This window comes from Nuphar pumila, chromosome 4 (genome assembly GCF_984573655.1).
Source record: "Nuphar pumila chromosome 4, dmNupPumi1.hap1.1, whole genome shotgun sequence".
Lineage (NCBI taxonomy): Eukaryota > Viridiplantae > Streptophyta > Magnoliopsida > Nymphaeales > Nymphaeaceae > Nuphar > Nuphar pumila.
In genome coordinates this window covers 14,025,380-14,051,875 of record NC_143252.1, presented here as the reverse complement: position 1 = coordinate 14,051,875, position 26,496 = coordinate 14,025,380, and the positions used below count along the sequence as shown (strand labels likewise).

The 26,496-nt window shown below is 35.3% G+C and overlaps 1 protein-coding gene across 2 annotated transcripts in view; it reads left to right on the top strand.

Annotated features, from left to right (window-relative positions):
• Positions 1–26,496, top strand: part of LOC149839445 (6-phosphofructo-2-kinase/fructose-2,6-bisphosphatase-like) — a 200,072-nt gene that overhangs the window by 163,366 nt on the left and 10,210 nt on the right. For both annotated transcript variants that reach the window (XR_016431325.1, XM_090002555.1), the window contains exon 17: positions 11,455–11,530. Coding sequence is in view for 1 of the 2 variants with exons in the window: in XM_090002555.1 (XP_089858681.1) it covers positions 11,455–11,530 (76 nt within the window). In the remaining variant the exon portion in view is untranslated. The remainder of the gene's footprint in view (positions 1–11,454; positions 11,531–26,496) is intronic.

Below are 26,496 nucleotides of genomic sequence, written 5' to 3'. Positions count from 1 at the left end.
CAAATCATTTATATATATTTGTACTTTCATATGGATGAGATCATGGACATAGGTATTGGATCTATTATTCTATATCAAGCTAAGCAACATCTTCTTGTTTGAGATGATTAGCTTGAGCCATTTGAAGAATATTTTCGTGCTTATTATTGCATGTTGGCCACCTTTATCATGTATCGTTGTTGAAGTGTGCCTTGATTCGAAGCCTATTTTAGGGCAAAAGATTGCACAGTCTTTTCCAGCTTTACCAACAAAAAATATTTAAATACCAAGCATGAGAAAAAGGGCTCCTTTTCAAGTTCTAGGCTTGATCATAATATGTTTGTAGGAGAAAATGAGATCAAGATTTGTTTCGCTAAATTGTAAAGGAAGTTTGTCTATCTTCTTTATTAGTAAACTACATTTGACCCATAATGGTCCCAAAGGGTTGATAGTGGATTGCACACCTAACAAATATTGCTGCTACATAGCCATTAAGAACATTGGTTGAGGGACCTATTGTTAAGAACATGCATTATGTGTACTCGTGTAAGGGTATTTCTATCATTTCTGTAACCTTAGTTCTTGTAATTTTGCCCTTATATACTGGGCCATTCTTGTACAACATCTATATATATACATGGGTGTGACCTACAGCTAGACACGACCCTTGCTCCTATTGTCTTCTCCCTAAACCTCTCTTTCTCTTTCTCTCCTTTTTTGTGTGATAGTAGGGCACAAATTCCGAGACCTTCATATATGAATGTTATTGTAATACCGTGTGTTTTTCCATGATTTTTAATTTTGAAAAATATGATTTTTTTTCTAAGTATTTAATGAAAATGATAAAATTGTGGGAAAATATCTTTAAATATAGGTGACGTCAGCTGGGTTTGGGCGTGGCCCAGAGCCTACTGACAAGACCTAGATGAGACAATTAAAGTTTGAGAAAATTTTTGTTTTTAACTTTTAAATTCGAGCAAAAATCAGGTTAAATTCAAGCGAATTTTGGAGGCAGTTGGTGCTTTTTTTTTTTGAAATTGGGTTACGATTGGCTCGAAAATCATGTTTTTAAAAAATGACCCACCTCTATTTTTGCTTTTTTCTGGATTGGATCGAACTGGATTCGCTCTGTTTGATCCAAGTTAATATAGATCTAGACCCACTACAAGACCTATATTAACTAGGATCTGGTCCAGGTAGGATCCATATGGATTTTGGATATAGATTTGGATTTAGATTTGGATCTTAGATATAGATTCAAAATCCTCCAAATCCAAATATGACCAATTTAAAACTTTAAAATCAATTTAAAGGTTAAATTGGGTAGGTAGAGTTCTACCTGGAGTAGAAATCTACTATAGGTAGACTTCCAGAGGGGGGCCGACACGTTCTGAAATATTCTTAGAATATAATATTTAATAATTAAATAATTAAATCAATAATGAAATAAAAATAATTAATTAAATAAAAGATTATCTAGAAGAGGTAGAGTTCTACTTTTAGTAAAACACTACTCTCTAATGGAGTTCTGTAGAGAGGTTGTCCCCCTCTAGATAAACTTTAGCTAAAAATAATTAAAAAAATATAGAGGATAACATAGTATAAAAAAAGGTAGTTTTCCCCTCTCTCTAGAAACTTGTGTTTCTAGAGAGAGAGAGAGAGGGAGAGAGAGTAAGAGGAACCCCAAACCCATAGGGGAGAGAAAAGGGAAAAGAAAAAAAAAGAAAGAAAGAGAGAGAAAAAAAGAAAAAGGAAGATAAGAAAAAGAATAAGAGGAAGGGGAGGAAGAAATCCAGTTCTTCTTTCCACATCCATCGTTTTTCCTATGCTTCGATTTAAGGTACAGGTTTCTCTCTAGGTTCTTAAGGGAATAAATAGTTTTAAACATGGTTCATGTGTAATTTTAAATGGGGAAGAGAAATCTGATTCAAAAATATGTATACGAATATGTATTAAGTCACAATTCTATATATTTTTGATTTGATTTGAGCATGCCATCTATTTTTCCCAGTTTAAGCATGTGTTAATCTATGTTTAAGTTGTCAATTTCTTCTTTTAGCCAAGCATGTTGTGTAATATCACGTATTTTCGTACTTAGTCATTTCATGAGATTTTCGAAAATTTGGCTAAGTCTAGGTGAAAAATCGTTTGAGGCTCGATTTTTAGACCGATGTCTTTGAGTCTGGGCTTGGCTCAGGTCTCATCGACAAGGTCGTAATGAGCCAATCGAAGCGTGAAAAATAATTTTATTTTCGACCTTTAAATTCAAGCGAAATTCAGGTTATTTTCAGGCGAAATTTAGAGTTTGATATTTGTGTAATATGTCGTTGGATGCGTCTCAGAATTCTGAGCGCAACAATATTTTTTTTTCCTGAATTTGAGTTTTGGTTTGCCCGGAAATCACGTTTTTCTGAAAATTGAGCAGTTTGTCGAAATGGATCTGGAGTTGGATCGGATTGGATACCAAGCCTACAATCCGAACTAATATGGATTTGGGTCCTATTTAAGTCCTACTTAAATCTGGATTTGATTTAGATCTTGATCCATTTTCGTTTTGGGTATGAGTTTGGATCTTGGACCCGAATCCAGATCCAAATCCCAGCCCAATGTTTTTCCAGATTTAAATTCAATATAAAGCCTTAATTTGGAGTTTAATAAGGTTGAGAAGCCTTTTGGGTTAATTTGGTTATTTTTAAAAGTTTTTAGATATTCTTAATTAATTAATAATTATTAATTAATTAAATAATATCAATTCTGAATTTTTGTTTTTGGGCTGTGAGTGGGACTCTCTAAAAGAGTCCCTATTCTTACCTAAGAGAGGTTAAGATAGAGTTTTATAAGGATTGAAAGTTTTAAAAAAAAATTATTTTTTTAAAAAGAAGTCAACTTTAAAGAGTTTTAAAAAAAAATTATTTTTTTTGGAAACTCCAAAGTTTTGGAAACTCTCTCCAGCCCTTTTAGAAAGGGCTGGAGAAGGGGGGAACGTCATCCCCTCTCCCACTCATTATAAAAAAAAAATAAAGAAAGAAGAAAAAGAGAAAGAAAGAGGGAAAGGGAAAGAGAGAAGAAGAAGAGTCTTCTTCTCCAGCCCATCCTTTCTTTTCATCGTGCTTTCTTTGTTTTTCACATCAAGGTATGGGTCTCTTCTTTTGAAGTAAGTGAGAAATCGATTACCGATTTGATTCTTATGTTATACCTTGGTGTAAACCATGGTAAAGGAGTAGATCTATGTGGTCACTCAAAAAGGCATGGAAGAGGATTCATGGATCCCTTTTTCCATGTCTATGTTTTGGTTCTTTTCATCCTCTCAACACTAAAATTCTGTACATAGTTGAATTTTGGTAAAAACAGAATTTATATTATAACAAGAATAGCTTGTATGCGCTTGTAACAAGATATATTCGATTTCCATGGAGGGGTTTCGTTTATTTCATCGCTTCAAATGAATAAATCCTTGTACATGGTCAATTATTATGGACTGTTAGATGTATGATAATAATGCTGAAATATCTTGGTATGCATGCTTTCTTCATTAAAGTTGGTGTATCGAGGATTGTAGTTAGTGAATCTTAACATTTGTTCTGATGTCTATGCTTATTTATTAGTTTGAAGCTTGTGTGAACGCATGCTGGACAGTACCCATGCAAATCAAAGCATGCACAGATTGCTGGGCCTCTACACGTTGAAGAAAAAAAAATATGTCTAACCTCTTTTAGTAAGGGCTGCAGGGCAGGCCTGGTCAACAGACCAGCCGAGTGGCTGGGCTGGCCAGGTCTAACCAGACCTGGCCACGTCCTGCCATGGCAGCCGGCCCAGCTGAACCAGATCAACTGGCCCGGTCTGCCAGGCTTTTCTGAAACCCAGCCACAGCCAAGTGGGTTTGGCTGGGCATGATCTTCGTTTAAAAAAAAAAGCATACCAGAGTTTTCAATAAAACTTTTTAAAACAAACCAACGTGATGATGGGCCGGTCGGCTGGTAGCCAGCCGAGGGAGGCTCGGCTGACTGCCAAGCCCTGGCAGAACATACACAGGCCCGAGCCGGGCTTGTGCATGGTCTGTCAGACCCAGCCGAATGTCTCGGCTGGGCTGGCTGGGCCAGCCTAGGGCTGGCAGCGCCCTGCCAGGCTGAGTCCAGCCTCTTGGCTGGACTGGCACAGGCCTGACAGCTTCCTGCCAGGCCCAGCTGAGCCTGTTTGAAGCCCCAGCCGACTGGGTCGGTTGGGTATAAATCCCTTATAAAAAAAAAGAGAAATGATAAGGGTACTGGATTCTTGTTTTTACAAAAAAAGGGGGGAATAGTGCATTAACAGTTGTGTGCATTGAAGTGTGTATGTTTCATCCAAATGAAGGCATGCGTTGACAGTTATATTTACATGTTTGATGGAAATATGTAATAATGTGTATGAGTAATTTCAAAGAAAGCATTGCATTTACAACTATATATGCACTTGAAGAAGAATCATGCATTGATGTTTATTCCAAATAGAAACAGTGCATTGATAGTTACATATGCACTTGATAAAAATGTGCACGTGATGTTTATTTTAATGAAAAACGTGCATTGACAAGTATGTATGCACATGATGGGAACCTGCATTGATATGTATATGCAAGTTTATTGATATCATGCTATTGACATGCACGATTGATGGGAATATGCATTTACATGAGCACCTACATTCAAAGGGAATATGCAATGGCGTGAATCCGTGTATGCAAATGAAAGGATGCACTTGACATAATTATGCACATGAGTTGGTTTTGAAAGTTTTTGTTGCGAGTTTGCAACCTAGTCTTCCGAATCAACGTATTTGGGAGATAGGTTTTTACTACCTCTGTTTGCGTATTCGATACGACTCAGATAACCTCGGTTTATGGGTAGAAATATGTGTTGGGCGGGATTCTTTTGAGAAACTCGTATCCTGTTTATCGAAACTAGTATCGAGTCATGCGCTGCATACATATACTATGATAAATGGACTAGAGATTAGTGGCAATCTCATAGCGTGCAAATAGCATAAATGTTATACTTTAATTTCGAAAGATAAAACATGTAAAAGGAGTTTTTGCATTGCATTACATCTTTGCGAAACTTAGTGTTGGGGTTTCCTTTTGTGTGAAACCTATACCCCTTTCATCGTACTGTACTCGTAGACATGCGGGTCATGTCAGTACTACGATGATCGGATGAGACGATTATGTGACCTCGAATAGTGCTAATAGCACAATGCTGTAATCACATAAATAGTGATAACTCACCTTCACAGGCAAGATGCTTGAGTTGGGTCGATAAAACTAGGGCATGCAGAATGAGTCTTCAGTTAAATAAAACCTAAAGTACTCATTCGACCTATTGTTTTCTGTCAAGAGACAAAATGTGATTATACAAAAACTTCGATGGACAGGTTGTTAACAACCACCCCTCGGGCAATGACTCGGTATCCCCAGTCATCAGAGTTAGGGGACGAGACTACTAGAGATTATCCTAGATGGTAGATCCCACAAACTTCTGCAGAAGTAAGATGCATCTGTTGTCTACGTATGCCTTTGAGGAATCTTCTTTCGGTCACCGACCATCCCCTTAGGAGCGGACTCAACTAGCTATTCGGGGTATTTGAAAATACATGGCATAATAGACCCCCAAACTAGTCTCAGTTGTTTCTACTATGTTGCCTTGCGGATATTCGCAGGTCAGCTAAGTATCAAAACAAAAGTTATCCTGTTCACTTTTTGTTTGTTGTGTACTATTTGTTAATTGCTTCCTATGCTAATTGTAGCATTTTACTTATGTTGATGAACTGTTTATATAGTTTTTCACTTGTATAAACTGCTAAGCATGATAGAATTAAATGCATATACTTAATTTTGTTCTATATTGTCTTATTTGTGCACCTACCAGTTTTTTGTGAAACTGACCCATTTTATGGGTAAAGGTGACGAATAGGTTGCGAGATAGGCGATAACGCGATTGCGAGACGGTTCAAAATCCTACTGTTTCTACTAGCAGCTCGCATCCAGAACTTTTTTGGTTTTTGGCAAGGGTTTCCTCAAGAAATCCTAATTTTGTATAACTTAAAGTTATATATGTTTTGGAAATGTGGTTTTTTTTTTCGCTAACGCGCCCAAGGTTGTCAACTTGCCTTTCATCTTTCAAAAATAAAAATCATTTCCGCTAATTTGTTAAACAAAACTCTGATAAGAATTTTTTTTTCAGTTTTTTGAACTTTTTAAAAAGGTTTATAACTTTGAAATTTTGCGGCGTTACAATTTTTCATTAAAACTCGTGGATACTCAAAACAAGCACAATAATTCTCGAAGTCCAAGATGGGTTCCTAGTTGTACCTTATACACAATTTGTATTTTATTACTGGGTTTCAGACTTGTTCCTCAACCAATATCAGGAATCAACACCATTCATCGAAACATTAGAAATAAATATCTAATGTCGGGACACCAGGAAAATCAATATTCATTTATGTCACTTTCTTGGTATACCAATAACAACAGTTGTGTTTACAACACCACCCTCAGGCAAAGTCACTGAAAACTCTTTAAAACCGTGGCCGTGAGGTGAACCACCCTATTATGTTAAGGGGCACAAACGCACATGAAGTTTTAGTATCCTCACGGTTTTCCCAAAACTGTCATCCAGGGTTCTCATACTCTAGAAGGGACATCCAAGAAGAAAAAGTATTAATTACACTGTTTATCTCTTTTATCTTTTTAACAAAAGTTAAATTCTTTATAAAAGAATCGTTTTGCAAATCAACATGCAAAACACAACACGAAACCTTGCCCGTTTCAAATTTAACAGTGCAATTAATTTAGAAAGCTAATAATTTCAAAAGTGAATTTTTGCAATGCATAACACTAATCTTAGATCCATACATACTCCTGACCCACATGGCTTATAATAGTTAACATTCGACCATCGATGCATCTTAAGCAAAATTCTCAGTGAGCATTCACATACACAACTATTGAAACATGTCCACAATGCACATTTATTCTCACACAATCAAGAGTGTACATATAAACCAGATTGCATATGCATATGAATAATCGCTTGCAACATGCATTTTTCTTTCATGATTCATCTCATGCATAATGCCCAAACATGCATATGATCATGTTAATGCAACCTCAAAATAACTTTAGAAATTTCGTGCTCATAATATGTGCAACTATGCCAACATAATATTCAAATGCATGGGCATACATAACCACTAGACACGGTTACCATTCATATGAGCAAAATACACAAATATATATATTCGCATAAGACCACATGAGATAAATCACAAAACTATCTTTTTGGATAAACCCAGGTTCATACATAACCAAAAAAATCCTATCTTTAACATAGTAAAAGCGGTCAGATTTAACAGTTTACTAAAATCGAATCAGATTTATAAACAAGGTCCCAAAACAAGAATCTAGCTTTAACATTCCGAATTACAAATCATTTAACAAAAAATCCAAAACTAAGTAATACAATAATTCTGGGTTTAGACACATGTTTAAACTAAGCATAACTCACTTGATCAAACTCATATTTAACTAATTCTGTCCAGATTTAAACCTACCTTCAAATTAAGCTTATACTCATTTAATCAAACTCAGACTTAATTAATTATGTCCAGATTTAAACCTACTTTCAATTTAAGCTTATACTCACTTCAAAACTCATCAAAAAATCAATCCAAAACTCAAATTTTCATTTCGGATCAGTCCAATGCTCCAACATGAAGCACTACAGTCAGTTGGTTCTTGGTTCAGTCAAGAACCACTGTGTTCCATTCTCAAATGAACCCTGGTTTAGAAAAAAGAACATAGAGAACCTGTCAACCGAATCCACTGATTCTGATCAGTCCCAACCCAATGAAAAATTTCGGTTTGGACAGACTTTTGGGGTTAATCTAAACCCATCACGGGAAATCCGGACACACCTGATTTTCTGTGATTGATCCATCCACACCCATTGTACATTTGAGTTTGGACAGATCCTAGAATCAAATAAGTAAAACAATCCTTTCACGAACTTAAACCAGTTCTGCGCATACCCTTATCAGATTCAAGATCAAACATCTAAAGTCAATATAGACAAGATTATTTAAAATTGATCATGCCACTTATCAAGACATAATGTTACATGACTTGCTGTCTAATCTCTACCTGTTATTGACTTGAACATGTGACACAAAAGATATCAGAGATAAAATCAACTACACCAATATTATGCAGGCCATAAAATTTTCACCGCACAGATCTGATCATGTTTGCTTATTGAGATAGTCCACATGTGCTGTTGAACAGATCTGTCCAGATCAGTCCACATGTACTGTGGGGCAGATCTGTCCACATGTGCTGTCGGACAGATCTGTTCAGATCTGTGGACAGATCTGTCCACATGTACTGTTGGACAGATCTATCCATATGTATTGTTGGGCAGATCTGCCCACGTGTGCTATCGGACAGATCTGTCCACGTGTGCTCTCGGACAGATCTGTCCAGATCAATTCACGTGTACACGTGGCAGATCAGATTTTAGAGTTTTTAAAATATGCAGAACAAGAAAAATGCAGAAAAATAACACGCGGAACAGATTTAGCTTTTAAATATGAACACTATAAGCACGAAATTAGAAAGCGTGTACATGCCAAAAAGGAAATCAATGGCTGATTTAACATCGCGTATATATATATATATATATATATATATATATATATGTAGGCTGAAAAGAAAAGAAAGGAGAAATTGACCCACATATATCTATTCTAGTTCAGATTTTCCCCTTTTCTCACTAAAATCTCACATAAACTGGATTTAGACTATTTCTCGCCGTTCGGATCAAGAGAGGAACCCATACCATGGATGGAAGACGAAAAAAGAACCAGAAAATCTTCGTCGGCCGATCGAAATGGAAAGGATCCTCTTTTCCTTCTCTTTGTTCTTCTTCTGTCTTTTCCTCTCTTCCTCTCTCTCTCTTTTCTCTTCTTCCTTCTCTCTCTCTCTAGAAAACGAAATCTAGAGAGTGAGACGAGTTAGACCCTTCTATATATTTTTTTTGTCTTCTAGAGAGAGGGTGACATTCCTTCTTGAGTTTCCCATTTGGCTATGAGATAAAGTTCTTCTAATGTAGAACTCTATTTCTACTTTTTATCCATTTGGTATTTTATTTTGTTTTACTATTTTACTTTAGTTTAACCTCATTTGGCACTTCTAGAATCCCTACATATTAGGTAGAGTTCCATAAATGTAAAATTTTTCCATAGCAAAAATAAAATTTTGGAATTAATTAATTTTTAATATTTAATTAATTATTTATTAAATAATAAATTTTTAAAAAGTTTTAGAGGGTATCTCACCCTATGGGAGTCTTCTTAACATGGATTTTAACTCAATTTAACATTTATATTGAATTTAAAACTTTAAATTGGTTAGAATTGGATCTCGGATCCAAGATCTAAATCCATACCCAATATCTATATGGATCTCAAACTTGAGCAGATCCTAATTAATATGGGTCTTGGACTGGGTCCATATTAAATTGGGTCATACGGATCGGATCCGATCTAATCTGATCCAATCCAGAATCGATCATATTGAGGTGGGCCATTTTTTAAAAATGCGATTTTCAGGCCAACTGTAGCCCGAATTCAAAAAAACAAAATATCAATGTTTTTAGAATTTTGAGACGTATCTAATGATATATTACTTGAATTTCTTCTTCGAATTTCGCTTGAATTTAACCTGAATTTCGCTCAATTTTAAAGGCTAAAAATAAAAAGGTTTACCAAATCTTAATTGGCTCGTTTAGGTCTTGTCAATGGGTGTGACGCCACCTAAAATCAAGGATTTTATAAACTTTACCAAAACACTTAGCCAAATTTTCTGAAATCTCAGAATTTAACATAGTAGAAAAACACACGATATTACATTTTGTACTCTCACTCAATCTTAGTGCATAATTGAATGAACATAATCAAGTTTAAGGTGCAAGTTAAGTCTAACCGTTTAGACAACATATTTAATTGGTTGCATTAAGGCTTAATCCTCTTGAGGAAAGATGTTTTATGAAGTGTCTTATGTGATTCCAGGACATGCATGTGGATCTTATCGTAAAATGCTATTGCACCTAGAATAAAACGATATGTACATATTCCATTCATTCGGTGCTGATACATACAAGTGCAATCTTAGAATACGAATGTGAAGCACTTCCATTCTGTTAAATTTATAAATGGCCTCTTATCCCCACAGGTATTGTTCCTGGACAGGTAAAATATAATTGACCATTAGTGCATGTACTTGTTGACCCTTAATGGTCTTGTAATCTTGGATAGGTTGCATTGCCTACCCAAGGATGATATTTTCCATCATCTAAAATCCACATTCATTGCGTTTTGACTGGTTGATCCCCTTAATATTTGTTATTTGAGGTGATGGTTTCAACCCTTAACAGTCATATTTTATCACAACCAGTTGGCTAGTAACTCCTTTACTTCAGGCAACATGAAGCTACAATATTTTTTTTCATCTAAAATAATGAATTTATAACAATAGTTCAGCATTCTTTTTATGAGAATAGAATGTGTTCCCATGTTCTGAGTTAACGTTCTCATGTGCCCATAGTCTACTATTCAAATAATATTTCAATATGCTTTTGTACCTTGAAATTATAAAACAAGTCTGCATATAACTGATTCATCTAAATATGTGATTATATGATCTAAATGCGACTTGAATATTACAACACCATGAAACAATAGCAAAAAATCAAATAATGATTCTTACCTGTCTAGGAGGCCTGCTTATGGCCTAAACTATATCACAGAGACATGGATATGGTTATGGGACATGATGCCGATACACAAGTTTGGTAAAATTAGGACATAGGGACACGGCTGTACAATATATATTAATGTTTATATGTTTATGTCCATTCATGCTTCTTAATCTAAAGCAATAAAGCATGGATATTTTCTTAAGTGAAAATTCTTGAACATGATTGATTAAAGACATTAAAGGATAAATCTAAGTTGAAAAGTGAAATTCAGTCTAATCAGTGACCAATTTCAAAGAAAAAATGCAGGTAAATACAACATAAAGTGAAGATCAGAAAATAAATAGATAAAGTTAAGGACGCAGTGTTGACTGTGTTTGCCACAAGTTTGATCTTGTCTATGAAGTCTTTGTGGTGTGTCCAGGTGTCATGTAGTGTCGACACAGGATACACATGCTAAATGAAATGTCTGTATGACATAGCTCCTAAATGTTCCTTGTAGTTCATTTGACTGCTTTATCAGCCACATTTTTGTGATCTCCAAAATGAAGTTTCTAGAATATGTTAATTTCATCATGACAAGTAATCAATTGTTCTATCATTCTATGCCAAGTCTATGTAGTTGTGTTATCAAACTTACCTGCTTGCCCATGCATTCTTCAATCTAACAATGACTGATTTCAAACAGTGAAGCTGGAGAACTTTATGCCAAGAGACTTGCGAATTTTGTGGAGAAGCGTTTGAAATCAGAGAGAACTGCTTCAGTGAGATTCTCTTTCATATGCTTCCTTTTGCTTTGCTAAAGATTGGCTTCTATATCAAGCATTTTATGCTTCCGTCCTTTCCTTTTAACTGCTATTCTCTCATGTCTTTGTTCCTTTGTATTTTCTCTTAGTTTTAGCTGCTAATTTTTTATAGACTTTTGTTTGTCTTCATTTTTGAGTTCCAAGAATTTTACATATGTTTTACATTTTTTTTCATTAACATCCCTGACAGCCTTTATATGCATGATGATGTTGACCTGTTGATTCAAGTTCTATAGCTGTAGCAATTTATATTGTAATTATGCATTGTAACTTTGCATGCATACATAGTTTGATGCACATGTATACATGCACACTTGCATATACCCTTTTCCTCATCATCTTTTAAATCGAAAACACTTGAACCTTTATCTATTCCTTAAAATTTATTAGGGAATAGGTAAGGGTTTAAGTGTTTTCAATTTATAGCATGGATGACACGGATGTTAATGTAAACATATATATATATATATATATATATATATATATATATATATATATATATATATATATATATATATATATATATATATATATATATATGCAATATGTATTTCTGTACATACGTATCCTAGGGGCATTTTGGTCTTTTCACATGTACTGAATCAATAAGTGTATTTTTATCTTTTTCTATTTTTATTTTTTATTTATTGTAAATATTCCCAGCCGCAAGGGCTTATTGGGAATATCCTGATAGAGCCGTTGGACCCTACCCAACAGCTACATTTCTAGCCATTGGGTAGGTCGCATTGGCTCCTTTGAGCCTCCTCTTTGTGTATATCATTATCATGAGAATCATTATTATGAGTATTTTCTAAAAATTCTGGATGACTCAAAGAGTCATCATTTGAATCTTCTAAAAGATCATTGATAAACATATAATCAATTTCATTTGGTTTTTCCAATATTTCAAATCCATTTTCATCTTCTAAAAAGATCACATCTTTGGAGACAAATAACTTATTGTTTTTATAGTCAAAGCATCTATAGCCCTTTTGATTTTCACCATATCCTAAAAATACGCATTCTATTGCTTTATGTGACAATTTATCTCTTTTATGTAAAAGAACAAAGCATTTACACCCAAAAATACGAAGACGATTGTAATCGGGTGTCATATTGAAAAGCTTTTCATAAGGAAAGATATTATTCAATTTTGAAGATGGCATTCTATTGATTAAATAGGTGGAGGTTAGCACGGCTTCGGCCCAAAAACTTTTAGGAATATTTTTAGAAATGAGTAATGATCTAGTGGTTTCTAAAATATGTTTATGTTTTCTTTCCGCTAGGCTGTTTTGTTGAGGAGTTCTTGGACAAGATTTTTGATGACAAATGCCATGTTGTTTTAAATATGATTGAAACTCATTTGATAAGTATTCTCCACCCAAATCGGATCTAAGAATGGATATGTGATTTTGAACTTTTGCATGAAATTCTTTGAAGAAGTTAAACACTTCCGATTTAAGGTTAAGAAAATAAATCCATACATATCTAGTATAATCATCAATAAAGGTAACATAATATGAATAACCACCTTTGGATAGAACCGGAGATGGTCCCCATACATCGGAATGCACCAATTCAAAAGGTCTTGTTGTCACAAATGTTCTAACAGGAAAAGGAATAGATTTCATTTTTCCAAAAATGCAATCTTTGCAATTGATATCTTTTTCTTTACAAAACTTGTTTCCAAAAGGAAAAAGATACATTTTAGAGTAACTTGGGTGTCCAAGCCTTTTATGCCAAGTTTCAATATTTTTGTCTTGGACATAAGTACAAAATGAGGTATTTGGAAGCATTAAGTTATCCATAAAATAAAGATCTCCCTTCCTATGGACTTGCCCAATCCGCTTCCCGGACCGGAGATCCTGCACAAAGCACCATTGGGATGAGAAAGATATTTCACATCCATGGTCGGCAATTTGGGAAACGGAAAAGAGGTTAAGATTTAATTTAGGAACTATTCTAACTTTTGGAACGAGAAAATTTTGAACATTTTTAGAATCGAGAGTTCCAATACCATTTATTTTGAGAAAAGTTCCATCGGCCGTAGAGACACAAGATATTTTTGAATTGGTGTGCACGTTGGTTAATGCATTTTCATGAGGAGTCATGTGAAAAGAGTCTTCGGAATCTAAAATCCAAGAGTACGTACCGGGAGGTGATGATGAGGCAATAGCGGCACCGGAGGTGGAAGAAGTAGCCTTTAAAATTTGTTGGAGAGCAAAGGAAATTTGACCAAGAGTATCTTTGAGATCCCCGTTCTTGCCTTCATCTTCTTTGGTAGAGGATTCCTCAACGGAAGCCACCTTTGGCTTAAATGTCCCATTTAGCTTTGGGAAAACGGGTTTAATATGTCCCGGCTCATAACAATGATGGCATATAATCATTTTTCTTCCACCACTCCCTTGCTTACCAAAATGAGGTGGCTTGTATGTTTTAACATGATTGTCGGGTTTAGATACGGCAAGAACTTCATCTATGCTTTTACCCATGCTATGCCTAGTCTCTTCTTGAGTAATTTCGGCAATAGCCTCTTCTAAAGGAGGAAATGTAGATCTATGGAGAAGTGAGGATCTAACTTGTTCAAATTCGAGACGAAGCCCAAATAAAAATTGAAACAATCTATCTTGTTCCATTTGTTTTTGTCTTAGTTTTTCATCCTCCGTAGCCACCCATTTAGGCTCTAAAAGAGTCAATTCATCCCACAAAGGATTTAGAGCACTATAATAGTCTTGTATGCTCAGGTCGCCTTGTTTTGTGGTTCTCACTTTTTCTTGAAAAAAATAAGCTCTTGCAAGATCCTTTTGGGTATACATACCCTTCATAAAAAACCAAACTTCATTTGCCCGGCGGAATTTTGCAATATTTGCACATACCTTAAGTTTGACATTATTCATAAACCATGCTAGGATTTTTGCATGGTTGCTCTCCCAATCTTCCATTTGGTGATGATAATCTTCAATGGCCTTGAGACGAGCATCACCTTCAAGTGCTTTCTCTTGATCTTCTTCCATCTTTGTGAGCTTAAGTTGGGGTTCCGGAACGGTTTCCATTACATAACCCCAAAGCTTCTTGCCTTTGAGATTATTCTCCATTGCGGATGCCCACATCATGTAATTTTTCTCATTGAGCTTGAATGATAGATCGATCTTGACTTCCATTGCTACAAAATGAAGATGTAAAAAAAAAAGAAAGGAAGTAGAGAGAGACACGATTTCACCTTAGAAGATCGTATGGCTCTGATACCATGTAATGAAGTATGCGGAAGAATCCAAGAATGCCAATGCATTTACTATGTCCAACACGGACAAACGAAACAAGCATAAGAGAGTAAATCCACCAAGGGATATACGAAGGGCCTTATAACAAGGCTACACACATAAAAATAATATCCCTTTTATTGGAGAGGAGCTCTCTAAAAGCAATACAAGATACAAGGGGGTTCCCCCTATTTATAAGCAAAGGGAGTCCAAAGGGGGCTCCCAATAGAGTCGTTGGGAGCCCCCAACGGTCACAATTGTGACCGTTGGGGGCCCCAACGACTCCATTGTGGGGCCCCTTTGGTATCCCAATAAACATTCTAAAAAATAAAAAAAACAAAAATAAAAGGAATAAAACAAGTACCCCTATTGGGTACTTGTGAAAAGACCATAATACCCCTATCGGGTATTATGGTGAATACATCTATATTTATATATATATATATAGATGTATTATTACATATGTCTTAACATATATATATGGGGCAAACCCCCCGAACAATGTTTGTAAGCTTCTAAGGGATTCTCCCTAATTCAATATACATTTTTCATGTGTTTCAGCCCTTAAGTGGTTCATTCCGAGATTCTATTTGTGTTTGACCTATAAGTGGTCATCTCTCAAGATTGTGTTCTAGCCCATAAGTGGCTCATTATAGCATTACATTGGTTTGTGACATGGTATCAGAGCTCGTTCGATTCCTTAGTGATATTCGGCTTCTCAAACATATTTGAGTGTTGCAAAGATCGGTTCTTTCCTTGGGAAGCATGCCCACTCCTCTTTAAGATTTATCATCTGGTGAATGCATAGAAGTATTGGTCCTTCAAAGGAAGCTGAAAATTTCTCCTAGTACATATTCCTTCTCTTTATTCTTTCTCTCTTGTCTTGTATACTTTGGTTCCATGGCCAACAAAGAAGTTGTGATGGTAGTTCCATTAAATTTGATGAAAAAAATTACATTCTATGGGCTACCGCCATTAAAAGGATTCTTGTTAGAAAAGGTTTCTGGAAGTTTGTTGATTGAGCTTCAACTTACTCTCACAAAATCCATAAAAGATAAAGATAGAACCATTAAAGAAGTGCTCAAAGGAGATGAAAAAGCGAAAATTCTTGTGAGTTATAAGAAAGCCTTGAAAGAATGAGAAATTGTCTATGCCAAGGTTCTTTCCTTACTCATGGAAAGTATGAATGAAGACACTTGTGAGACTATTTTGGAATTTGAGAGAGCCAATGAAACATGACTCTTTATCAAGCAAACATATACACAATGTGATATTGCCTTTAGATGGAAATTTCAAGATAAAATTCATAATTGTAAACAAGGCGAAAAGAGTGTTGGATGTTAAAATTATGTATATAAATACCTGACAAGGGTATTTTTGTCTTTTTGTATGTAGTACAGTCCACTAGGGACTTAAGTGTAATATTTCTTTTCCTTTTTAGTTCTTTTTCTTTTTAGTTTTTTGTTTTTTTAAAACCTTGTAACTTATGACTGTTGGGAGATGGTCCAACTAGTCGTTGGACTGCCTCCCAACGGTCATAAATATGAATGTTGGAAGGCAGTCCAATTGGACTGCCTCCCACTTCTTGAGTGAGGCTGTATAAATAGAGCCTCACTCCTTAATTGAATTCGAATGCTCTTTGAAGCATTTTAGTATTATATATAAAAGCTCTTTCTCTTTTCCAATAGGCTTTTTATGCCTTTTGTTGTTTTATATTTCATCTCATATGAGATTGTAATCGGTTCATTTGAACCTCGATTCGTGTGTGTATAAGCCCTTTGTTGGGATTATATTTGTTCACCCTTGTTTCATTTCATGGTATCAGAGTAAGGTTCTTGAGAGAAGGTGAATCACGTATCTACTTCACGCGAAGAAGTGTTCTTCGATCCTTTGATCCTCTACTCAAATATTCAAGTATTCATCATGGGAGAAAGAGAGTCTGCCACCGTCATCACTTACAAGCTCAATGAAAACAATTACTTGATGTGGGCAACGACAATGAAAAATCACATCAAGGGTAAAAAATTATGGGGTTTTGTTAGTGGTTCTACTTGTGAACCACAACTCATTTTGACAAGAGAAGGAGATCAAGTTAAGGCCTTGTCTGAAGAAGGAGAAAGCCTTGTAAGAATATCAAAAGAAAATGGAAGATTGGGAAGCAATCAATGTGCAAATACTCTCATAGTTTATGAATACCATTGAGTTTAAAATCGCCACCAATATCATCAAGTTCAAGAAGGCATGTGATGTATGGGGCTTTCTAAAAGGTACCTTTATCCAAAAGGATATGGTTAGACTCTATTATCTCCAAGTTACGTAATTCTAAACAAGGAGATAAGGGTGTAAGAGATTTTTACGGTATCTTATCCCCTATTTGAGATGAATTAGCTATGTTGGAACCAAAATGGGGAGGTTCGGCTATTAATATAAGAAGATCCAAAATTGAAAGAGAAAATATTTTTTCTTTCCTTTATGGCCTTTGATCAGAATTTGAGCAAGTGTGAAAATATCTCAAAAAAGAGATAAAGTGTGCGATAAGCACAACACCACCAACGTGCACAAATGCACAAGAACACTTAGAACAAATGTACACGAAGGTACAATAAAGAAACTCAAATGCACAAAGGCATACAAAATATAAAGAATTTTATTGAGAAGAATGGAGAACAAAAGCTCCAAGAAGTGAGTTTTACAAAGAGGGAACTCCCCTATTTATAAGAAGCAAGGAGCCTTGGAGGGGCTCCACTAGCTGTTGGAGCCCCTCCAACGGTTAGAATTCTAACCGTTGGAGAGGCTCAACAGCTAGTGTTGAGCCCCCTCCAAGTTTGACTTGAGTCAAACAAAAAATAAAAAATAAAATGAAGAAAAAAGAAAAAGAAGAAAAAGTAAAAGTACAAAAAATATTACAACATATTCATAATTATGAATATGCGCAAAAGAAGGGAAATGACTATAATACCCTTGCGGGTTTTAATATATATATATATATATATATATATATATATATATATATATAAAGATAGATACATATACATATATACATCATGTATATATGTATATGTATCTCTCTTTATATATATATGTAAATATTTACACAAGAGAGATACAATTTAACACCCTCCCCCAAACTTAGGGCACAATGACCGAAAGTTTGCTAAGGAGAAAGTTGAATCTTGAAGAGCAAAGCGCCTTGGTGAAGAAATCTACCAACTGATATTCTGAAGTCACATAAGGAAGATCGATGACTTTTTGTAGATATGCCTCTCTGACATAATAGCAGTCCATCTCAATATGCTTTGTCCACTCATGAAAAGTGTGATTCTTAGCAATATAGATTGCACTCTTATTATCACAACACAACTTTGTGGGTTCTTGAATTGGAATTCCCATGTCTTGCAGCAACTGATGAATCCAAACAATCTCCATAGTTGTAGAAGCCATGGCTCGATATTCTGCTTCGGTGGACGATAGAGACACCTTCTGTTGTTTCTTACATCTCCATGAGATCAGGGATTCACCTAAAAAAATGCAAAAACCTGTAGTGGAGTGACGATTATTTGGGTCACCTCCCCAATCAGAGTCAGTGTATGCAATTAAATTTAACTCAGAAGATGAGGAAAGGAAAACTCCCTTGTTTAAAGTTCTCTTTATATATCTGACAACTCGGAGAACGACACTCATATGAACGGATGTAGGAGCATGCTGAAATTGGCTTGCAGTATGCACGGCATGAGAGATGTCCGGCCTTGTGATGCTAAGATGCATTAGAGATCCCACAAGTTGCCGGTAGGGGGTAGGATCCTCCAAAGGTTTCCCATCATCGATCTTCATTTTTTGTCCCACAATTTCAGGGGTCTCACATATTTTATCATCAGTAATACCTGATCTGTCAAGAATCTCACAAGCAAGTTTAGTTTGAGACAAAAAATAGCCTCTATGAGAGTAGGCTACCTCGATACCAAGAAAGTAAGTCAGATACCCCAAGTCTGACATTTCAAACCTTTCCTTTAAAGTGGTTTTAATGTTTCTGATGCCCTTTATGTCACTACCTGTTATCAACATATCATCAACATACAACAGTAAAATCACAATTCCTGCATCAGACTTTTTGACGAACAGAGCAGTGTCAATGTAGCATGAGGTAAAACCATCTTAAACCATCACATCATTAAATCAATCATACCAAGCTTTAGGGGCTTGTTTTAAACCATAAAACGCTTTTTGCAAACGAAGGACTTTCCCCTTTGGTACGTTCATACCAGGAGGAGCATCCATGTAGACTTCTTCATTAAGGTCCCCATTTAGAAAGGCATTTTTAACATCCATTCGGTAAATATTCTATTTTTTAATAGATGCAATGGTGATCAAACATCTTACAGTAACCATTCGTGCAACAGGGGCAAAGGTTTTTTCGTAATCGATGCCGTATTCTTGACTATATCCTTTTGCGACAAGACAGGCTTTATACCTTTCGAGAGTGCCATCACTCTTGGTTTTGACTTTAAAAACCCATCTACATCCTATTGTTTTCTTTCTTTTTGGAAGATATTGAAAAACCCAAGTTTTGGCTTTGTTGAGGGCTCTAAGTTCGTTGTCCATGGCATCCCTCCACTATATCATTTCCTTAGCTTCCTTAAAATTTCTAGGTTCTTGATATGAGTGAATGACACTAAGACATGCCCTATGTTTTGGAGAAAAAGACTCATAGGAAATAAATCTAGAAGGATTTTTCCTAGATCTTTCAGTTCTTCGAGAGTGGTTGGAAGATTCACTAAGGTCACTATATTTCTCTATTGCACTTCTAAAAGTGCTTTTATCTCTATGTGTATAGGTAATTGGTTCATTTATCATTTCTTCTTCATCATGAATGGTTTGAGGAATACTTTCACTTATATCCTCATTCTCATTCAATTCATCATCACTAAAAAAATCTTCATTTCTAGATAATAGTTCAAACAAAAAAGAGTAATCGACATTATCTTCATGAGTTTTGTGTTCTTCAAAACCACTTATGTTTTTTAAAAAGGTTACATTTCTTGAAACATATAGTTTATCATTTTTAATATCATAACACCTAAAACCTTTTTGTGTTTCCGAATATCCCAAAAACGCACAAGGAATAGCTTTGGGAGATAATTTATCATTCTTATCGGTGAGAACAAAACATTTACAATAAAAAATTCTTAACCTATTGTAATCGGGTTCTTTTTTATACAAGATTTCATATGGAGATATTTGATTCAAGTTTTTGGATGGAAGTCGGTTTATGAGATAAACCGATGCAAGAGCCGCTTCGGCCCAAAATCTTTTTGGAATTTTTTGAGAAATGAGCAAAGTTATTGTAGTTTCAATTATGTGTCTATGTTTTCGTTCGGCCAACCCATTTTGTTGAGTTTTGGGACAAGACCTTTGATGAACAATCCCATTATTTTCAATATAACTTTTGAAATCATTTGAGAGATATTCTCCCCCAGAATCGGTTCTAAGAATTTGTAATTTACTATTGAATTGATTTTGTATTAACATGTGAAAAACCTTTAAAGTAGAGAAAACCTCATGTTTATGTTTGAGGAAGTATATCGAACTGTACCTTGAGAAATCATCCACATAAATAACATAATACGAAAAACCTTCCTTAGACACAACGGGTGCCGGTTCCCAAACATCCGAATGCACAATTTCAAAAGGCTTAGTTGAAAACATAGTTCTTTGTCCAAAAGGTAAGCTTCTCATTTTACCAAGAATACAATCATTACAATTGAAATTGTCTTTACATAAAGTTTTAGCAAAATGTAAATAAGAAAGCTTGACAATATTTGGATGCCCAAGGCGTTTATGCCAAACATTTATATCTTTATGTTGGGCAACATTACAAAAAGAGGTTTTTGGAATTTGAAGAAATTCCATGAGATAAAGATCTCCCTTCCTAGAGCCTTCCCCAATCAACTTCCCGGACCGGCGATCCTGTATCCAACATTTATTTGATGAGAATTTGATATCACACCCATGATCCGATAGTTGAGAGACGGAAATCAAATTTAAATTTAGTTTTGCTATAAATCTAACTTTAGGGATAGAAAAACCTTGTCTTTCAAAATCACCAATTCCTTTTATTTCAAGAGAAGCCCCATCCGCGGTAGAGACAAAAGAGGGTGACAAATTTTTTGAGTATTTAGAAAGTGCAAAAACATTTAGAGTCATATGAAAGGATGCACCCGAGTCTAAGAGCCAAAGAGTCTTATCGGGAGGAGAGAAGGTGGTCATGGCTGCTCCGGAAACGGATCCCTTGAGGAGTGGTTGAAGAGCTTCCATGATTTGATTGAGAGACAAAGTAGCATGGTTGGAAGTTGATGGACCTTCCTCCTTGGTTGATTGGAAAGTAGTAGACATAGCCACCATCTTCTTCCATTTAGGGCATACCGGTTTAATGTGACCCGGTTCTTTGCAAAAATGGCATATGATCTTACTATAATCTCTTCTTCCATAATGCCCACCATTTTCTCTTCCTCATTGATTTTTGTTAAAATGAGGGGGTTTATAGGTTTTAACATTATTCCCCGGTCTTGAGACAACATAAGCACCCTCATCCTCATCTTTAGAGGGAACGACCAACACACTTAGATTGGTTTTATTCATTCTTAATCTAGTTTCTTCTCCACTTAATTTGGTAAGCACATCTTCCAATGGAGGAGAAGAGAAAGAAGACAAGAGAGAGGATCTAGTTTGTTCAAACTCGGGTCTAAGCCCATTTAAAAAGTTAAAGAAATGATCATCTTCTAATTGTTTGGCTCTCAATTCAATAGCCTCACCACTCCATTTAGGTTGTTGGAGAGCAAGCTCATCCCAAATAGTGGATAACTCGGCAACATACTCTCTAACAGACATTTCTCCTTGTTGAAGGGTTAAAGCCTTCTTTTGGAGATAGTATTTATGGGACAAATCTCTTGAAGTATACATTCTTTCAAGATATTCCCATACTTGATATGCCTTTTTGAACTTTAGAATGTTGGCATTAATTTTGGTCTCAACCGAAGAGAAGAACCATGAGAGTATTTTGTAATTTTTCATTTTCCACTCTTCATGCTTCTTATTGTATTCTTCAAAAGCCTTTTCTCTTTCTTCTCCCTCAAGAACCTTGATCTCCCCTCTCTCAAGGATAGTAATTTTAGGTTCGGGTTCGGGAATAGTTCCTTGAACATATCCCCCAAAGACCCTTTCCTTTTATATGGGCCTCCATATTCCCGGCCCATACATGATAATTCGTTTCTTTTAATTTGAAGCCAAGAGAGAAGTGAGAATCTTTTTCGCCCATTAGAGAGGATACAAAGAGAAATAAATGCGTACCACAATGTGAAAAGAGTTCCTTCTTGATGTAGAAAGCTTCTAAAATATAGAATGAAGGACCGAGTCTTCACTCCAACCACCACAACTCGATGGCACACTTTACGAGGTACTCCAACGAAGAGAGAAAAATGCACGATCTTCTTTTCCTTTAAGCCTAGCTCTGATACCATGTGAAAATATTTCAAAAAAGAGATAAAGTGTGTGATAAGCACAACACCACCAATGTGCACAAATGCACAAGAACACTTAGAACAAATGTACACGAAGGTACAATAAAGAAACTCAAATGCACAAAGGCATACAAAATATAAAGAATTTTATTGAGAAGAATGGAGAACAAAAGCTCCAAGAAGTGAGTTTTACAAAGGGGGAACTCCCCTATTTATAAGAAGCAAGGAGCCTTGGAGGGGCTCCACTAGCTGTTTGAGCCCCTCCAACAGTTAGAATTCTAACCGTTGGAGAGGCTCAACAGCTAGTGTTGAGCCCCCTCCAAGTTTGACTTGAGTCAAACAAAAAAGAAAAAATAAAATGAAGAAAAAAGAAAAAGAAGAAAAAGTAAAAGTAAAAAAAATATTACAACATATTCATAATTATGAATATGCGCAAAAGAAGGGAAATGACTATAATACCCTTGCGGGTTTTAATATATTTACATATATATATATATATATATATATAAAGATAGATACATATACATATATACATCATGTATATATGTATATGCATCTCTCTTTATATATATATGTAAATATTTACATAAGAGAGATACAATTTAACAGTAAGATCTTCCTTCATAGGGCCACTACTCCTATAAGTGATGCCCTTGCTCAAATTTGTCAAGAAGCGACAAGACTTGGAATGCATTAGTCTAATGATGAGGTTCTTGCCATGGCAAGACCCAGAAACTTTGTAAAAACATATAAACCACCTCACTTTGAGAAGAAGTTTAATGGAGAAGGACATAATGGAGGAGGATACAAAGGTAAAATTATCTGTCACCATTGTAAGGAACCAAAGCATATAAGACCGGAGTGTCCCAAATTTAAAAAGGTGGCCGCCTTAAGTGAAGAATCTCAAGAATCAAGAAAAGGGAGCAACTTCAATGAATTAAATCTTGCTCAAATAGCAGAGACAGTCTCACAAATTCTCAAGCCCTTCTACATCCGGCGTCGCTATCTCTTCCTCTTCTCCTCTAGGTAAAACTTTTTGGATTTTAGATTCGGTGCCTCTTTTCACATGACTCACAATGAGTCTCTCTTATTCGATTGCACTAAATCATATTTTTCATGTGTATCAACTACCGATGGTACCTCTTTAAAAGTCAGAAGCATAGGAAATCTTGATGATAATTCAAAAAAAAATTTTATCCCAAAAGTTAGAGTTATTTCCAAACTGGATTTAAATCTCTTTTCAGTCTTCCAAATTTCTGACTACGGTTATAAAGTATTCTTCTCATCTAAGGCTTGTTGGGTGCAGGATCTCTAGTCAGGAAAGCTGATTGGGCAAGGCCATAGACGAGGAGACCTTTACTACATAGATTTCTTGTGTTTACCAAAAAACTCATTTTGTAATCATGTCAAAGACATTAATCTGGATCTTTGGCATAAAAGATTAGGACATCCAAGTATATCCAAATTATCTCTTTTTTCATTTTTGGAAAATTTTTATAAAGATAAAAATTTTGTATGTGAAGATTGTATACAATGCAAATGGTACCTTTTGGATCTAGAACCTCTGTGTCACATGTAATTTTTGAATTAGTGCATTCGGATGTATGGGGTCCCGCTCTTGTTATGTCAAAAGCTGGTTATTCGTATTATGTTACATTTATAGATGATTTTAGTAGACATACTTGGATTTACTTCCTAAAACTCAAATTCGAAGTTTTTCATGTTTTAAAAACTTTCATAATATTGTTAAAAACCAATTTAAAAAAAACATTAAAGTCTATCCCTCCGACTCTGGGGGAGAGTTTCTTTCGAATGAATTTCAACTATATCTAAAAATTTATGGAATTGTTCATCAAAAATATGTCTTAGGACTCCTTAACAAAATGGGATTTCTGAAAGAAAACATCGTCACATCATTGAAACTATTAGAACTCTACTTATTTTAAAAGAAATTTCAAAATAATTTTGGGTTTGAAGCCACCCTAACCGCGGTTTATCTAATAAATAGAATGTCTTCTCAAACATTGAAAAACAAATCTCCTATTGAAAAACTCTTTAAAGTTTCTCATGATTTGAAAGGGCTAAGGGTATTTAGTTGTAAATGCTTCGTGCTTCTTGAAAAATATAACAAACTCTCTCCTAAAGCCATAAAATGTGTCTTTCTTGGTTATGCTGATAATAAAAAAGGATATCGATGTTATGATAAAATAAATGATAAACTTTACGTTTCTAGAAATGTTACTTTTTTAGAAAATGACAATGGATTTGAGTTTTAAGTTTCTAAGGAAGAATCTGAGTATGCTTTCTTATTTGATTTATTACCCAATAAAGGTATTAGTAATGATATTGAAACTTTCGAGTCTATTAATGACTCAAGTAGTGAGACATCTCATGATCTTCTTCAATACTCCAAATGAAATAATGGGGAGCATCCATGTGCCCTTGAAAGATCTGAACTAACAAATACTGAAGAAACTAGACTTAGAGGTCGGAAGGAACACATAGGCCTCCAAGTAGGTTTGTCTTATATGAATCCTTCTCCTCAAACTATAGGGCTGGCTTGTCTTCTAGCCATTCATTTCTATCATGAACTATCTAACTATAACGGATCTAAAAACATAAAAGAATGGGTTGAATCCATAAAAATTGAATTAGATGCATTACACAAGGCTCACACTTGGGTAATTCAACCTCTTCCTATCAGAAAGAAGACAATATGGTGTAGATGGGTGTTTAAAATTAAAACAAAAAGTGACGGGTCTCTTTAGAGATATAAAGCAAGGCTAGTTGCAAAAGAATATTCTCAAGAATATGGTATAGATTACGAGGAAACCTTTGCCTCAGTAGCTCGTATAACTACAGTTAGGACTCTAGTTGTAGTAGCATCCTTTAGAAAATGACTGATATATCAGTTAGATGCTAAGAATGCATTCTTAAATGGAAACTTAAATGAAGAAGTATACATGGATTTGTGAAAGTGTCTTAAAAAAGACACTATGATCAAGACACAATGTTCTTGATGGAAAACAAGTGCACAAATGCACAATAAAAACACTTAGAACACTTGTGCACAAAGGCACAACCCACAATATCTCACAAATGCACTAAGGCTTAAAATGAATTTAAAACTTTATTAGATCACACTTAAGCTTTGACTCAAAGCCCTTTGCAAATACAGAGGAGAGGGGCTCTATTTATAGAGCATTTAGTGGGCCTTAGAGGGGCTCCATATATAGTCGTTGGAGCCCCTCCAACGGTCACAAATGTGACCGTTGGAGGGGCCCAATGACTATATGTGGGCACCCCAAGGTACACAAAGTACATATATTAAAAAGAAATAAGAGAAAAATAAAGATATACAAACATATTCAAAAAGATGAATATGCGTAAAAAGAGAAAAAGACTAGAATACCCCTACAGCTGATATATATTTATATATATATATAATTAGATAGATACATGTACATATATATGAAATATATATGTATATGTATCTCTCTTTATATATATAAAATATATATGAGCATTACAATAATAATGGATTACAATTTAACACCCTCTCTCAAACTTAGGGCATGATGACCAAAAGTTTGCCAAGAAGGAAGTTGAACCGCGGAGAACATAGAGCTTTGGTGAAGAAATCTGTCAACTGATATTCTGAAGTTACATACGGAAGATCTATGACTCATTTGAGATATGCTTCTCGAACATAGTGACAGTCCATCTCAATGTGTTTAGTCCGTTCATGAAATGTATGATTTTTGGCAATATAAATTGCACTCTTGTTATCACAACATAGCTTGATGGACCCTTCTACATTGATCCCCATGTCTTCTAATAGCTGATGAATCCATACAATTTTCATGGTAGTAGTTGTCATGGCTCGATATTCAGCTTCAGTAGAGGATAAAGACATTTTTTGCTGCTTCTTGCATCTCCATGCGATCAGCGAGTCTCTTAAAAACACGCAAAAACCAGTAGTGTAGTGACAGTTATTTGGGTCGCATCCCCAGTCAGAGTCAGTATAAGCAATTAATTTCAATTCAGAAGAAGATAATAAAAACACTCCCTTATTTAGTGTACCCTTCATGTATCTGATGATCCACAAAATGGCACTCATGTGAACCGATGTTGGTGCATGTTGAAATTG